The sequence below is a fragment of the Suillus discolor genome (genome assembly GCF_016758755.1).
Source record: "Suillus discolor strain FC423 chromosome Unknown F5147scaffold_67, whole genome shotgun sequence".
NCBI classification, from domain to species: domain Eukaryota; kingdom Fungi; phylum Basidiomycota; class Agaricomycetes; order Boletales; family Suillaceae; genus Suillus; species Suillus discolor.
In genome coordinates, this window is record NW_024541314.1 from 213,986 (window position 1) to 230,134 (window position 16,149).

At 47.1% G+C, this 16,149-nt stretch overlaps 7 protein-coding genes across 7 annotated transcripts; 4 read left to right on the top strand and 3 right to left on the bottom strand.

The window, feature by feature from the left end:
- Window positions 1-1,730: 1,730 nt before the first annotated feature.
- Window positions 1,731-3,463, bottom strand: F5147DRAFT_583819 (kinase-like domain-containing protein; the record flags this gene model as incomplete). The annotated part of the gene is made up of 3 exons (XM_041431749.1): window positions 1,731-1,940; window positions 2,718-3,047; window positions 3,110-3,463. Coding segments are annotated over 3 exons (894 nt in total), but the record flags the coding sequence as incomplete, so codon positions are not given.
- Window positions 3,464-4,292: 829 nt separating this feature from the next.
- On the bottom strand, window positions 4,293-5,168 carry F5147DRAFT_778181 (uncharacterized protein; the record flags this gene model as incomplete). The annotated part of the gene is made up of 4 exons (XM_041442089.1): window positions 4,293-4,812; window positions 4,869-4,946; window positions 5,006-5,097; window positions 5,160-5,168. 4 exons carry the CDS (start codon window positions 5,166-5,168, stop codon window positions 4,293-4,295), a joined length of 699 nt encoding a protein of 232 aa, XP_041288435.1.
- A 546-nt stretch (window positions 5,169-5,714) lies between these two features.
- F5147DRAFT_778182 (uncharacterized protein) lies at window positions 5,715-6,041 on the top strand (the record flags this gene model as incomplete). The annotated part of the gene is made up of 1 exon (XM_041442090.1): window positions 5,715-6,041. The coding sequence occupies one exon, from the start codon at window positions 5,715-5,717 to the stop codon at window positions 6,039-6,041; it is 327 nt and encodes a 108-aa protein (XP_041288436.1).
- Window positions 6,042-10,200: 4,159 nt separating this feature from the next.
- On the top strand, window positions 10,201-11,788 carry F5147DRAFT_715871 (uncharacterized protein). Its single transcript, XM_041438568.1, has 5 exons — window positions 10,201-10,385; window positions 10,445-10,503; window positions 10,557-10,639; window positions 10,688-11,288; window positions 11,345-11,788. The coding sequence occupies exons 1-5, from the start codon at window positions 10,277-10,279 to the stop codon at window positions 11,585-11,587; spliced, it is 1,095 nt and encodes a 364-aa protein (XP_041288437.1). The 5' UTR covers window positions 10,201-10,276; the 3' UTR covers window positions 11,588-11,788.
- A 388-nt stretch (window positions 11,789-12,176) lies between these two features.
- Window positions 12,177-13,221, bottom strand: F5147DRAFT_373967 (uncharacterized protein). The gene is made up of 4 exons (XM_041429445.1): window positions 13,124-13,221; window positions 12,979-13,061; window positions 12,842-12,922; window positions 12,177-12,775 (listed from the first exon to the last, which is right to left on the bottom strand). The coding sequence occupies exons 1-4, from the start codon at window positions 13,130-13,132 to the stop codon at window positions 12,247-12,249; spliced, it is 702 nt and encodes a 233-aa protein (XP_041288438.1). The 5' UTR covers window positions 13,133-13,221; the 3' UTR covers window positions 12,177-12,246.
- A 1,123-nt stretch (window positions 13,222-14,344) lies between these two features.
- On the top strand, window positions 14,345-15,257 carry F5147DRAFT_618250 (uncharacterized protein). Its single transcript, XM_041432570.1, has 5 exons — window positions 14,345-14,699; window positions 14,748-14,788; window positions 14,848-14,931; window positions 14,981-15,031; window positions 15,086-15,257. The coding sequence occupies exons 1-3, from the start codon at window positions 14,602-14,604 to the stop codon at window positions 14,883-14,885; spliced, it is 177 nt and encodes a 58-aa protein (XP_041288439.1). The 5' UTR covers window positions 14,345-14,601; the 3' UTR covers window positions 14,886-14,931; window positions 14,981-15,031; window positions 15,086-15,257.
- On the top strand, window positions 15,096-15,985 carry F5147DRAFT_747531 (uncharacterized protein; the record flags this gene model as incomplete). Its single annotated transcript, XM_041439960.1, has 3 exons — window positions 15,096-15,257; window positions 15,310-15,581; window positions 15,964-15,985. 3 exons carry the CDS (start codon window positions 15,096-15,098, stop codon window positions 15,983-15,985), a joined length of 456 nt encoding a protein of 151 aa, XP_041288440.1.
- Window positions 15,986-16,149: the final 164 nt, after the last annotated feature.

Genomic DNA, 16,149 nt, shown 5'->3' on the forward strand with positions numbered 1-16,149 from the left:
GTGAATGGATGTTTACGAAAAAATAGTTGTCTACCGCGGCTTGCCTTTATTTTTGTTACCATGGCGTTATTGATACTAACGGTACCACTGAGTTTGAATAGTAAATTCGAGATTCATGCAAGATTCATGTCAAATCAGTTCGAACTTCGGACATATGATAATTGTATGATAAGGCTATTACTTACGAGTGGAACTTACCGAAATATGTGACGAACTCCTCAGAGTGAATCTAGTACCTGTCGATGCAAGACTGAAAACTAAAGAAGCTTGTTGCCCCTGCTCGCCAAGAGCTATGTTTCGTCGTAGCCTTCAGTTTTTCAGTCCAACACAGAGCAGCTTTACACACAATGTCACCTTTCAGCTACCCAAAACTTCATATATCCGACGTTACGTCTCAAGGTAAACCCACATACCCCCGATGCTCTGATCCCGGTGAGTGTAACATCAGGAAAACCCCAACTTACTTAAGCTTGCCTTAAACAGACTTAAGTCGTACTTAGTGACTTAGCCTACTTTGCTAGAAATTCAAATTTGACATATTCGGGAAAAAGTTGTTCAGTCATATTAGCATACATATTTTGTTACAGGTTACACTAAAAAAATACAAAATTTACTAGGTAGATGATGCATGAGAGAGGAAACAAATGTGGCTAAGTTGATTAAGCAAGATTAAGTAAGTTGGGGTTTTCCTGATGAAGTAAGTCTCGGAAATTTTGGTGCCCGCGGGTTGGGTGCGGGTATGATTGACTCATCTCTTGACCACCCCAAACATCACACATCCGACTTTGTGCCCTGAGGTCTAAGGTAAAATCTACTGCAGATTCAGTCTCGGATCTAAATAAACTCTTACTTCTGAGGTCGCCATTTGGAATATGGATAAGATGAGTACCGCTGTTGAGTAATGCCCCAAAGAGGTAGCTGCCCTGGTGACTCGTACAAGTGTTCCCATCACCTCGCGAGTACGCATAGAACCAGGAAAAGGAAAGGACCTTTTGAAACTCGAGAGTGGCCACCATTGGCGGATGCTCTTACGCTGTTCGAGGATCACGTGAGCACCTTGTCGTGGTTAGGCTTGAGGACATCCACTTATTGGTGTGCCAGTAGAATCTGAAAGTGGCAGAACAGGCCCTATATGCCACAAAGCTACCAAATACTGTTTATCAGAGACAGTATTCCAGTACAATCAACATTCTTATACCTGGGTCACTTCGTCAGAAGTTCGTCTGCATGCCAACACACACTGGAAATACTTTACCTTCAGCTTCGTTACAAAAGTAAGATGACACCAGCCGAGCTGTAAAGGCCAGCTCAGCCTTGAGGTCATGCCTGCCATCCAACTGATCTGTTGAAATGAGCACTTCGTTAGTCTCTTGAATAAGAACGGGGATGAGCATGAAATATGTCAGATAATGTGTTTTGCTATTTCCCAGCTCAGATACATCCCTACTGAGACTAGTGTCTGAGAAAGTGAGTCTACTTCCAACGTGACTTTGACATGCTGTGTGTACGCCATGTACATTTCAAGGAAACCCGCAACTAATGTCGAGCTTTCCTAATGATTACATGTTTTCAGAAGACTGACTGAACTGCATTCATTGAACTTTCAGCACTCAATATTAGAACCGATCGAGGACTCACAACCATACCAGTGATAGGATGAAGAACCGTGGCGTCGGATTCGTTACAAAACTGATAAAAGTTACAAAGGAAATACTCGCCCAGAGCATTATTCAAGGATCAGACGGAACCATTTCTATCCTTGCTTGACAGAGGACAGGATCTCCATTGCCCAATAACAGCGCCGATTCCTTCTCATCCCATCCTCTTTGTCTCGCCGTCTCTTCAACCCTACGTACAATCTCCCTGTTCCAAAGTGCATTCTTTTCTTCTGATTCGTTGTCGATGACTTCCAGGACATCGACACCCATCCCTCCTAACAGCTCACCCAAAGGATACGCTGTTACAGGGATCTGTAACACCTACTAGAGCCCCAGCTCTCCCTACGCCTGCCCCCGCTCTGCTAGACTCCCCGCGCGGCGGTGCGCCGCCTGCGCCTAGAAAGACAGCGGTCTGGACCGCTATGACCCCACCCCATGGCGCTATGACCCCGCCTGGCGCTATGACCCCGCCCCTGGCCTAGACGGCCTTGTACCTGATCCATGGAGGCAGTACGCCTCATGGACACCCTAGATCAGCGCATGCATACAGCATGTCGCTTCATGAAGATCCGGAGCGCCCTTGGCGCCTCATGTATGAAGACCCGGAGCGCTTCTATGCGCCTCCTGTTGATTGCGCAGCTGCACTTGGCGCTGCATGTATGATCAGAGGTTAAGCCTCATGTATACTATCTCTCCTCATGTCTGGTTATCTTAGATTACCGATATACTATAGATTACAGACTGAGCTAGAATAACCTATAGTTAACACTATAAGAGTAGTTACATTGTTGTAGATTAACTTCACTTTAATCTACTAGGTTCTACCACAGAACTTGCTCATCTAAGCCTACCAGCTTCCTTGTGTGAGACCGCACTTCAAAGTCGCCCCCATACGACTTTGCACGTATCCGCTAGCCCTGCATCTCGACGAGCGCCGTCTTACCGAGATCGCCGGAGGAACCCTTGACATTCCGTCAAGGTTAGACCACGCTCAGCTTCAGTAGACTCACTCGAGTCGTCGCTGAGAAGACCTATCCTAGTTCGCACACGTCGGCCCACAGTTGACGTAACATACGCACCTGCAAACTCCCAATCCAGGACAGCTTGCATCTGCGTACCATGCATGATGATATTCCGACCGTGAAAGTCTCCGTGAACGAGAACAAATGGCTCGTCTTCAGTGATAAAGCTGGTCTCTAGCTGACGTTTCTTATCTCGTAGCTGCTGCACAAAGTCTTTGACAGATGTGAGTTCGAAAAAGTTGGAATCAATATCGGACGCGGGGGCATGGGTACAATGGTATATCTCTTTGTTGTAGCAAGCGAGAATGTATTCCTTTGTGGTTTTGTATGGACTGATGGGGTAGCATCTATTGGAATGAAATTTACCCTGTCTGAATGTAATACATTGATCATCAGGGAAATCAAATGCAAAATGCGACAAAGACTCACGCGTCCCTTGAAAAGTTTGCTTCCCTCTACGGTCGGTCCAAGGGCATAGCTTGTAGGACTGGCAAATCCGCCTATAGCACTGAAACATGTCTCCCCCATATCAACAATTATCTTGGCGATCGTCAGGGCAACTGAATGTTTCTCTACCTCGGTATAGCAATTCCATATACTGCTCAAAGGCTCGCCATCGATGTATTCTTGAGCAACAAATGGGTTCGGTCCGTCAGCGCGAAATGCGTATATCTTGGGGACTGGAATATTTGGACAACGTGCAGATATCAAGGATATGGAAGCGACCTCGTTTAATATTTGGTGAGGCAGGAGAGTATCTGGTTTCAGAAGGCGCAGAGTAAAAGACTTGGATGTTGTGGAGTTGTCCCAGCCAGAGAGTTATACATCATGGGAATTTGACGAGGAGGAAGAAGGGCTTCGAAGAAAGGACTTGCCCAAGATATCAAGTATACCTCATTATATCCCCCCTCGCCGAGCTTCCTGTCCACTATGACCTCTGATGTAGGTCTGTCTCCGGTGATGGCAGTGCTTGCATCTTTGAGGGTTTGCTGTAGTACTGGGATGGACATTGCGCATGTGGGCTGTATTATCATTGCTGCAGACAAAGAATATTTGAATCTCCGCGAGCATGTTTGAAGTTTATTGAGACGCTGGAACTGGAGCAAATATTAGCGCCTAAATCAAATTTGAGGGAAGTAAACGTTAATATTCACAACTGAGGTATTACATGTAAAAGAATGTATTGTCCTCTAGGGAAAACATCGCAAGTGATAAATAAAATATGTAAACGAGTGAAAGGGTGCCCAGAGTCCATCATGATACATAAATGAACGAACAACCAAAGAGAAACCATCACCAAGAAAGAAAGAAATTGCAACACAAAATGATTCTCCATTCTTGAGACTAATTACACCTATACTCATCTCATCCTCCAGCATCTCTGAAGGGCATCTCCACATCAATTCAGAACACATGCATGATGCATCCCTCAGTCCACCCATCGGGGTCCATCACGGATCCGGTGTACATGGTAATCGTCCGCGGTATCTATTGAGCCATATATGACTCCCAACAACTGGTTAGGGTCAGGTGGGGGAGGTTCATATTGAGTAGATTGGGGTTCGTATTGAGCGAGTTCAGGTTGGTATTGGGTGGAGTAAAATTCCAAGGGTCAGGGTGGAATGGGTTCCGGTTCCACGACTTGGGGTTCATATTGAGCAAGCTCGGGTTGGTATTGGGTAGGATGGAATTGCATGGGTCGGGGTGATATGGGTTCCGGTTCCATGACTCGAGGTTTGTAACAAGCAAGTTCGAGTTGGTATTGGTATTGGGCGGGGTTAAATTGCATGGGCATGGGTTGCATGACTTGGGCTTCGTATTGAGTGGGTTCGGGTTGGTGTTGGTATTGGGCGGGGTGGAATTGCATGGGTCGGGGTGGCATAGGCTCCGGTTGCATGACTTGGGGTTCGTATGGGTAGCCAAAGGGCAGGAGCTGTGCAGGGGGGAGCGACTGTACTGTAGGCTGGGACGACGAGTGGGCCTTGTATGATCCTATTACAGGGCATACAACTTGACTGCGCGGCAAAGGAACATGCTTATGTATGTTTTTGCAGTGGGCCGTGAGCAGGGAAGGATTGTGGGTTTTAAAGTCACAATCATCGTGAGGACAGTTGTGGCGTTGCTCGCCCGCACTAAAATGAAATACTCAATCAGGTGGAATTGATGACGGTGATAAATGAGTGCATACTGTTTATCGGAATGGATGTCATAGCTTTTTTTAATCAGTGTCGCAAAGTTACACCCAGGCCAGGTGCAGATGTACTTACTGCGTGAGCAAATATAAGTGAGGTGAACTGTATACCACTGTACAGGAGAAACACGTACTTTTTTGGATGTATGGCTTCGTGTCTCTTGAGGTCGACGTGCCTGTCAAAAGTTTGGCTGCAGCCAGGCCCCCCAGTAGAGCAAACATAGATCTAAATATGACAAGGATCAGTCTTCAAGTCAATGCATAAAGTATGCGTGTGAATAGGCTTACCTTTGGCATGATTGGTTATATAAGAATATCAGTGAGGATGTGACTTGTGAGGTGAATGTATGGTTCAACTTGAGCAGATGATGGTGCTGGGTAAGTATTAGGGTAGGCATATAAATGATTCCCTGCTGTGGTTGTGGCTAGGGATCTGCACGGGTACGGGTAACCCGCGCGGGTCACGGGTACGGGTACTACTGGGGTACGGGTACGGGTCAGGATTCTAAGACCCGCGCTCTTACCCGTACCCCAGCTATACCCGTGCCTTCGGTAATTTTACCTCTCATCCTCGCACACTCCTCATCTGCAACCGTCATCAACGTCTTCGCTCACCACGCCACTATCAACATCTTCGCACCCAGCATTCCCGCATGCATGCTACAACCGGCACCACCACCAACACCGGCACCTAACGCGCCTTCCCAAGTCCACCAACTCCACGTTCACAGCGCGCGCGCCCGGAACGCATCAACAAGTGTTGACGCGATGCAAACGCACGCGGACAACACGCGAAGATGAAAGGACAAGAGAATTGAAGAAGGGAGAAGGGATGGTATAGAGATGAAGGAGGAAAGAGGAACTCGAGGAGACGAGACTTTGGGCACGCTGGAAGTGAGTACTCACATTGAAGACTCTACCCCCAGCAACAACAATGATGTCATACGTGTCACGTCGCTGGCGCCTATCTTTGTGCGCCCAGCACTCGCACCACCACCAGCATTCACACCACCACCAGCTTTCACACCAACACCACCATCCACAATGCCAACACCACCATCCGCGTCACCTTCGCCATCATTTGCACCACCATCTTTGTCATTCGCGCCGGCACTAGCGCATACCCCAGCGACACCATCACCAACGACCACTACGCCATTCCCAACGTGACGGACGCCATGCGCGAATGCCCAGCGCGCGCCCCTCCTCCTTCTTGTGCCATCCACATATGTTCGAGTCACGTCAGCATTCACTGACATGTGCTGGACATATGTGCTAAGCACTGGCGGATCTATGACCCGCGGGTACACCCTTGATGGGTTGTACCCCAGGTCCTTACTTTGCTACCCACTGTGCAACCCGTACCCTTGCTGCGGGTGTGGGTTTACCTCGGGGTGCGGGTGCGGGTTGACCTGCCAACACCTGGGGGTTCACCCGTGCAGATCCCTAGTTGTGGCATTGTGCTTTTAGGTAGACAAACGCTTATGGAATTCGTACAGAGATTCTTTGTGGAGGTTACTAGTGGATGTGGACCATGTAACGCGTGATCGAAGCATCCACATCCGTTTGAAGGCTTCATTAGCTGTTACAGCATCAATTGAACACCAGGATAAAGTTAATCTATGGAGATGTGTACGTTGATAGAAACTCGACGTGGAGAGTTGGGTAAAGATTGACATGGATGTTGAATTGCATGATACCGAGGTCCGACAGGATTTTGGACTCAAATAACCATACGACAGGCAGTCACTTGACTAATCCCTAATACTTTACATGTCCAAGTGGTGTTTCGAGAGTTCGGTCCTTGTAGGCATGACTGGGCGAGAGTTGTCAATTTCAGCGGTGAGGTTGAATGCGCGATTGATAGAGTCCGTGCAGGTAAGTGCATTTTTTTTAGATTACTACTAGCTAATGCTAGACAGTACAACGACGTAATGAGGGGACTTGTTGAGACATCCTTGTATGAATGTTAGTACGAGTGAATGTGAGGGAAAGGTGTAACATAACGTACTAGTGAGTATGCCCAAGTTGTGCATTTTACACAGAAGCCAACGAAGTATGCATTCTTGCAGAGACCGTGCAATCAGATGGACACTGACAGAGGTGCGAAGTTCAAACAACAATGATATTCAACACTGGTAGCTTCGTCATGTGTCAAGCCCTTTGTAGCGTATTTCCATCAAGAGAAAAAAGTACAGCAAGCACAGCCTGAGATTGACCTCCTTGCGTCAAAAGGTCAGCCTTGTTACCATTCAGATGTTGCACAGCTGTAGCCGCTTCTTGTTATGACAAACGGTCGTGTGCGACTAGGATAATCTAACAGCGACAACCACGACAGTGGTACTGAGTGCTGAGAGTCGTCGGCCTTTACAGACAAGCAAAGGTTGCGTACTCGAACGTAGCTCGTGGTGGTTAACGAGGGGTTACGCTGAGATGATAGCGGTTTACAGACAGTGAGAGGCGTCACTGAAGGTACGAGTCAATGTCGAGCAGGTAGCTTTAGCGGGACAAGGAGTTCAAGGGTAAACCTAGTAAGATTAAAGTAAGGAACGTCTACTGTTAATCTTCGACCTTATATAAGGCTACTCTTCGTATCTAAGCTCAGCCTAAAGCTGGGTTCTAATCTGCTTATCTACATGAGTCAGAGATAGCATCCATGAGGCGGGCTTCTATCGTAGATAGGATCCACGTGGTATCCTTCTATCAGTACATGAGGCAACACGAGGCTTGCCTTCTATCTTGATAACATAAATAGGTCTTCTAGACCTATGTCGTCATATCATGTCACGTGTGGTCCAGACCGCTTATCTAAGCCGGCAGTTGCCGCTTATCGTCTATCGTCATCTTGTCGTCATCTATCGTCATAGAGCCAATGATGCTCTGTTATCGTCTATAGAGCTGGTGAGGCTCCAGTGTCGTCTATAGCCGTGCGGGTGGCAGAGGGCTCTCTGCTGGCGGGGGACTCGTGCCATGTTACTGTAACACTTCTGCACGGGCCAATTCTGCTGCGCTAGGAGGGGAGACAAAAATTCTCTGCAAACATATTTCCTTCAATGATATATATCCACAAGGGAGCGGTAGAAGCCACTTGCGTTTTTCTTGTGACCAGCAGCTACATCAACAGTGTGTTTCAAGCTTTCTCCTGAAAATAAGTTGAAATTCCGACGTCAAGAATGCATCGGTATTGATTGTGACGTGTTTGAAGGTCGAATGCTGAAATGCAGCGAACGGAGGGAATTGCGCCAACGAAGGGAAGAGGATGGGCTGGTAAGAGCTGCAGGACGAGGCTCGGTGTTGGTATCAGTGTCCCAGAAGTCCTTTCCCTATACCAGTGTCAAACCTGCAAGAGACGAAAAACAAAAGATCATCCTGACATATCTCGCCAAGCCTTGGTTGACGTGCAGCTGCCTGGAGACCTGACTAGCGTAAAAGATCTGACGAGACGGATAAGCAAATAAGTAGGGCATTGACAACTGATTGGTGCACAGCATCTATCGATCGAACTGTATGTCCCTAGTAAAGAAGATACCATAAGAAAGAGAAACACAGAAAGCTTTCCCTGAGATTCGCATCGGGTCTTGCTTCAGTCGCAAGGTGAATCATAACCAAACAAACTCACATGATCATCCCTGCGTGTCTGAGAGCTGCATCGAGGCTATATACATATATCTTTGCGCCCAATGCAGCACTGATGATATATCTTCCATCAGGGGACATGACAACATGCGTGAGTATATCGTTGTGCAAGAGCGGGTCTCCGACTAGCTGATCCGAGTCGGTCCTGAGGTCCCAGATACGAATTGAGTAGTCAGCTGCTGCGCCAACAAGATAGATTTGAAAGCCATTTTGTTAGCACAGCAGCATCAGGGGAATGACAGAAGGAGTGTTCGACCATCAATTCATTTGGAGATATTGCCATTGAGCCTACCATTCTTCCGTTACTAGTCCAACGACTCCCCACTGCACTCCATCTATTATCCACTGACAAATCAAACCATCACCTGACATGCTCAGTATATTGCAGCTTGTGCCCAAGCAGGCAAGGCCCCGAATGAATTTGGAATGACCCTCGATGATGCACTCTGGCGTCAAGCTCCCTGGTGGACATTCTGGCATTGGTTTCTTCCACGATGTGATCTAGGTATCGTAATTTACCAAGTAGGACGGACCAAACGGTGAGATGTGCTGTTCGCAATGAGTCATCCAGGATGATCTATGTTTCACATGAGTTCCTTGCTGCTAATAGCATATTCTTCGCTCACTTAGTCGCACCCCAGGTAGAGGCCATTTCCAGGAAGCCATTACGAGTGAGATATCCTGATAGTATATTTTACCATCCAACATCTTATGCTGCCATCATTGAGGAATCAGTTCATTCCTGCCTGTTTTTCGTCGAGTAAGTCAACAAGTATGAAAATGTGATCATTCACCTTCCCAAAGTATATCTTGGCGATATTGTGTACCATATGGTGGTGGATCCTTCTCCTTCATCCGACGAGGTGCGCTAACCACCGGTGAACTCAACATCGCTCCTCTTTCTCCACCTTTTCGTTGTGCTGATGTGCTTGACTCGGCCATGGCGCTGACAAAGAAAGTTTTTGATTACTGCACTCTGTACAGATGCATTGACAGACCTCGATACTATGAACAGTGAATATTGTCGAAGGCAAGGAGAAATGGTGAAAGTAATGAAAAGACCTGCTAGATAGTCAGCTGTACATGTTAAATTTTCAGGCACCTCTTTGAATTTAGCCTTACTTTGAATGTTGGGCAGTTCTCTACAAGTTCTATAGATTGCACCAAGGAGCGATCAAGGTATGAAGATGGCCGCGAGGAGTCCACCGGACAACCGAGTGCATTTCTGATATTAGTGCGTATATCTTGGGCATTGGAATATACAACGTGCAATGATCGATCGATCAAGGGTATGGAACTTTGTTTACATAATATCTGATGGGGGAGGGGAGTATCTGGTGCTTAGTTTCGGAAGGCGCAGAGAAAAAAACTTGGATGCCAAGGTCGAGTCATCCCAGAGATTTACTTATCATGGGGATTTGACAATGACTAGGAAAAAGGATTTCGAAGAAAGGACTTGCCCAAGATATCAGGTATACCTCATTATATCCCCCTTGGCCGAGCTTCCTGTCCATTGTAACCCCTGGTGTAGGTCTGTCTCTGGTGATGGTACCATGGTTGCATCTTTGAGGGTTTACTGCAGTATGGTCATGTCATGATATGGTACATCTTGCTGACAACTAAATATTTCAATCTCCGCGGACACGTTTGAAATTCATAGTCGGTTGAACTCCCCTATTAAATAGATTGAGACAGTTGATACACAACCTTGCGCACCTAGAAAAACTTGAACAATACTAATACAGAGCAAGACCGGGCTTCTTTCCAACATGCTTTCTGCTATCGAGAGTTCAGCATCAGACTTGGATTCACTGCCAGATAACTTGGTTTTGGAGGAGACTTTCAGAAAAGTCGCCAAACTCGACCCCATTGATTTTGGTATTTGTAGCCTACACTTACCCAAGGTTTACGCTTATTTGTGATGTTCAATCTTCAAGATCAATGTGGGGACGTGTTGAAGTTCCTTACGGAGCCAAACCCTGAGCAAGAGTCTGCGGTATGTTCGAATTCATGGGCGGAGCGCGAACAGTCATTTGATCATCGTAACAGGAGTTTTCTGATGTTTATTATGGGGTATACTCGACAGTAGAGCACATCATCGAAGAGAATGATACAGTACCAGGAAGGTCAAGGTTAGGATGAATGTCTTACTTCTCATGACTAACACCACATCATCGTAGATTGAGTTACTTCAAGGACAAACACATCCTCCTGGTCGAAAAGTTCACCAGTATTCACGAAGTTCCATTCCTTCACCTGGATTCAATATTCTGTGGTTTTTTACATGGTCTCCATCGCCATGACTCGGACTACTCTGTGTACGCCACAGTATCCAGGGTCCTTACGCTGCTCTATGCATCTGCTGTTCCAGACCTGTCGATTACGATGAATGTGATCACCAAGAATAGGATTCATGAGCCCAAGGTCCTTGTCGTCGGGGAATGTGCATTCGCCCAGGACACAGATTCTGTTCTTCGGAAAATCAAATATGAAATCGCCTCCCATCCAGAAGTCTTGATGGTCATAATGGTTGTGATTGAAGAACATCAACCATATCGCTCACCTGGACGTATGTCAGAAGCATGGCAGATGCTACTCCAGGACAATCTTTCACGCTCTTCATTCCTTTCGCTTCAAGGTATTGCAGCACAATCTCTTGATCAACCCGTCGTAGTCGCAGGCCATACATGGTGTCACCTCGCATCTGTTCGATTTCACGTTTGGGTCCGGGGAGACGAGCCGATCAACATTGATGTTGACAATGAATTGTTGGCACGTGGCGTAATTATATCTACAGAATACTCATCTGAGTTGCTTTATTGATGCCTTCGCTGCAGACCTTGTTTCCGAAACGAGATATGGATGCGGTCGACACCATGATCGAGAAGGGCATGGTGATGATGCGGGACTGTCTTGCAACTGTCTGCCAGAAGGTAGCTCCAGGCAGCAACATTTGTGCCATCCGAGAATCCGGTGTTACTTTCTGTCCAAATTGGAATCATTTGTTGAGGAACCTGAAACGTGCAGTCGACGGAACCGCCTATGGCCGATACCACTCATGGTATAAGTCATCCTCGTGAAGCACATCCACCCTCGATCACCGGACGCGCTCGTAACCAGTGTGAAGGCAAGCAAGGACCCTCATGTGTGGATCATGACAATATTCGTTGGTTATGTAGAGCCAAAGGTCCTAATTTTACACCATACCGTACTCTCGATCGGCCCGTTTTTCTGTATAGAGGCCACCGTCCTCGCACCAGTGTTTACATCACAATCTAATCGTAAGGTCACATGTATGCATGAAACATCTATTGAGACTTTGGAATTGCTGAGTATGTGTCAAAGCACCTACTGACTGATTACTGTTCAACTACACGGGGAATGAGCGGTGATCACGCTTGAATCAAACTTGAGGGAGGCGAACATTCACAACTTAGAACGAATTACATATCAAAGAATGTATTATCCTCCAGGGAAAACATCGCAAAGTGATAAATGAAATATATAAACGAGTGGAAGGGTGCCCAGAGTTCATCATGGTGCACAAACAAACGATAAACCAAAGAACGGCTATCACCAGGAAAGGGAAAACATCGTAGTGATAAATGAAACATATAAACGAGTGGAAGGGTGCCCAGAGTTCCTCATGGTGCACAAACAAACGAAAAACAAAAGAACGACTATCACCAAGAAAGAAAGAAAAAAGCGACACAAAATGACGCTTGATTCTTGAGTAAAACTAAGCACGCCTATACTCATACCCTGGCATCTCCGAAGGGCGTCTCTGCATCATCTCAGGAAACATGCATCCCTCAGTCCATCCATTTGGGGCCATCGCGGGTCCGGTATACATGGTATAGTCGCCCGCGGTATCTGCTGGGCCGTATAAGGCTCCCAGCGACTGGTTGTGGATAGGTGGGGGAGGCTGGTATTGAGTGGATTGGGGTTGGTATTGGGTGGGATAGGATTGCATGATCTGCGGTTGCATAGGTTGGTATTGAGCGGGATAGGATTGCATGGCCTGCGGTTGCATGGGTTGGGGTTGGTGTTGGTGTTGGTAGAATGTACCAAGGGGAAGCGGCTCTGCCGCCGGCGGAGGCTGGGACGACGACTGGGCCCAGGATGAATCTGTTGCAGAGGGACCGCGACGATTGCACGCCCGAGGAACATACCCATGTTCTTTCTTGCGATGCTGTGTGAGGTTTGAAGAGGTGTGAGCTCTGTAGTTACAGCCATCGTGAGGACAGATGAAGCGTTGCTCGCCCGTGCTAAAAGGAAATCAAATAGAACTGTTGGTCAGGTGGAATCGATAATGGTGATGAATGACCACGTACTGCCCATCAGTATGATCGTTGAAGCTTGTTTTATGCAATGTCACAAAGTTACACCCGCCGCCCCAGGTGCAGAAGTACGCTCTGTGTGAGTGAATATAAGTTAGGTGAGCTGCATACCATAGGGTAGAAACACGTACTTTTCTGGTGAATGCATGGCCTCGTGTATCTTGCAGTCGGCGAACTTGGGAAAAGTTTGGTTGCAGATAGAGCAAGCGTAGGTCTAAACATCACAAGAGTTAGTCTTCAAGTTAATGCATCATGTATGCGCCTGATTGGGCTTACCTTTGGCATGATTGGTTATATAAGAATATGAGTGAGGATACTACTTGTGAGGTGAATGTAAGATTCAACTCGAGCGGATGATGGTGCTGGGTAAGTATCAGGGTAGGTATATATACGATTCCCTGCTGTGGTCGCGGCATTGTGCTTTGCGATGGACAAACGCATGCAGAGTTGTGGTTTTCAGTGGTCAGACGCTTGTGGAATTCGTACAAGAATGCTTTGTGGAGATTCCTAGTGGATGTGGCCCATATAACGCGTGAATGCATTGTTGTTGAAGCAACCACATCCGTTTGAATGCTTCATCGTCTGTTACAGCATCGAGCGAACACCAGGATAGAGTTATTTGCCAGAGATGTGCACGTCGATCAAAATTTAACGTGGGGAATCGAATGAAGACCGACATGGATGTCGACACCGAGGTCCAAAAAATTTCTGGAGGTCTTTGTCGTCGTGACCAGCCTGGGCCATGCAACAGGCACTCACGCGACCAATCCTTTAATTCACTAGGTGCTTTGAAAAAATTTCGGTCCTTATATGCATGACCGGGCGAGAGTTGTCGATTTCAGCAGTGAGATGGTCAAAGGAATGAGATCAGATGCTCGATTGATCACAGAGTCCGTGCACATCAATGCATTTTGGTATATTGCTACTAATGTCAGGCAGTACGTCGATAGAGCAAAGAGGGATTCGTCTTGTTGAGTCTGCGATTGACATCCTTGCATGAATACACATCAGTGAATATCAGGAACATAACGCACCAGGAAATTTTGACGTCCAAGTATGCTAGCGATAGTAGTAGTCTGTAGAAAGCGGCGACAGTGGCTGTGCACTACTGCAATCACACGCGACGGTGCAATTTTCTTCTGTATCTCATTTTATGAAGAACTCGGTGAATCGGTTTATATATATATCATAGCTAGGAATTTGTACTTATGCACATGAAAAGTCTAGCCTAATAGGTATAAGTACAACACTGAGTACGAATGTATCCATTGACAACCAATGACATCTAGAATCTTTCAACTAAGGTACTCATTGATATTTTGTCGCAGACAATATTTCCTGCCGACAGGAACTAGAACTAGATATGCCTCGTCAGCAAATACTAGACACAAACAATGACTGCAAATGAGAGCTCAATGTTAACGTTGAACGCGGCCAAATAAAATGACCATATTCATAAGTTTGTCAGCTTGAGCTACTTCCTCAAACATGTTATCATGATATCATGTACATAAAGACTGGGCGGCCCAGAAGGATCTATCACCATCACGATGGTAAGGTCTCAGTTCACTGCAGGGAGCTCTCACGAAAATCTTCGGCGTCAACGCTCGCATTGCGCAAGCACGTGTTTGTCATGGTCTGAGTTGTAGGACTTTCTGTGTCCTACCTCTCGAGCTGCTCTGTCCGCTCACCTGAAACTCTTCCAAATTCCACTAGCTCTTCTTGGAATCCAACATAGTACCTATAAGTTCTTCATGCCACAAGCGTCAGCCACCGACAACGCCGAGGATCGACGTGCCCACAACGATGAACAGCTTCCTTCGCAAAATAACGTCGTAGGACCCATCGAGGAGTGAGTTACAGCTGCCTAGAATATGTCACTCGTCTAACAGCAAGACAGGGAGAAAATGATTGTTGAACATTTGGTAGAGCTACCATCAGGGATGTATATGCTTCCTCCTTGACGCCGGGCGTCTGCGCCGCTCTTACTAGAACTGCAGTTCGAATGCTGGACCTTCACGGCCGTGGGAACCTTTAGCACAGGAAGGTACATCCAATGTTCCACCAGTCGACGATTTAACTCCGTGAGTCCTTGTCAATAATGACACCAAACATACTCCTCATTTGTCTCAGCGAGGGGGGAAAGCTTGTGACAGAGAAGGACCAGCCGACTCTAAGCGAATTGTGAGCCAGAAACTTGAAGCCAAGCGATCGCAGCTGACGACGCCCTACATGCAGAGCAGATGTCATGAAGGAAGTATTACAGGTTCTCAAAGACTCGACGATTGCGTCGAAGAGTGAAAAGGACGAACGGTCTCATTTCTGGGGGGTGTACAAAAGAGTCGCGGAAGAACACGACATCAAGTTCCTCGAGCGATACACTACCGACATGGACATCGTCCTGATCTTCGTAAGTTTAGCCCGCTTATCTGCATTCTGTTTCGAGACTGATGTTCGACGAGTCTGGTCTTTTCTCCGCTGTCAGCACATCTTTCATTGTCGCGATGGAGTCAAATCTCAGTCCCGGCCCCAGTGACACCACGAATGCCCTTTTAAAGCAACTCGTGCAGATCGGACTCGGCAATCTCGCTGAGGCAGGCCCCATTCCCCTAGACCCAGCATCCACTTGGTCTCTGACCGCGCCGACCTTATGGATCCAAACGATCGCATATGCGAGTTTGTCCATGAGCTTGCTCGCTGCATTCGGGGCCTTGCTGGGAAAGCAGTGGTTGGGGTACTACAAATCGAACAGATATTGCCACGGCTCGCAGGAGGAACGAGGGAAGCGCAGGCAAGAGAAATTCGACGGCCTCGTGACATGGTATTTTGATGCTGTCGTGCAATCCTTTCCGGTCTTACTTCAGATCTCTCTTCTTCTCTTCGGGATCGCTCTTGGCGCCAATTTGTGGTACGAGCAGGCAAGCATCGCCTGGGTCGTCATCGGAACGACGGTCTTTGGATTTCTGTTTTATTCCCTGACTGTAATGGCTTGTTTGATATCTCCTGCTTGTCCATTTCAGACACCGATATCGACGATATTACGGGTGTTGTGCGTCGACAGTAAGATCATTTCCCCGAATTCTGGTGGTCATTCCCCATCTGAATCAACATTGTAGGGGTTCTACACCTGGTGTTTAAACGAGTTTCTTGTTATTTCCAGTGGCCCATGACGTTACTGCATGGTGAGTTATGTCTTCTGTGTGCACAGGTTTTGACCGTTTTATGTCAGGCGTGCTCAAACGATTGTTTAGTATCGTCAGATCGGGATGGACCCGACTGTCTGAAGTATTTAAAGGTGAGGA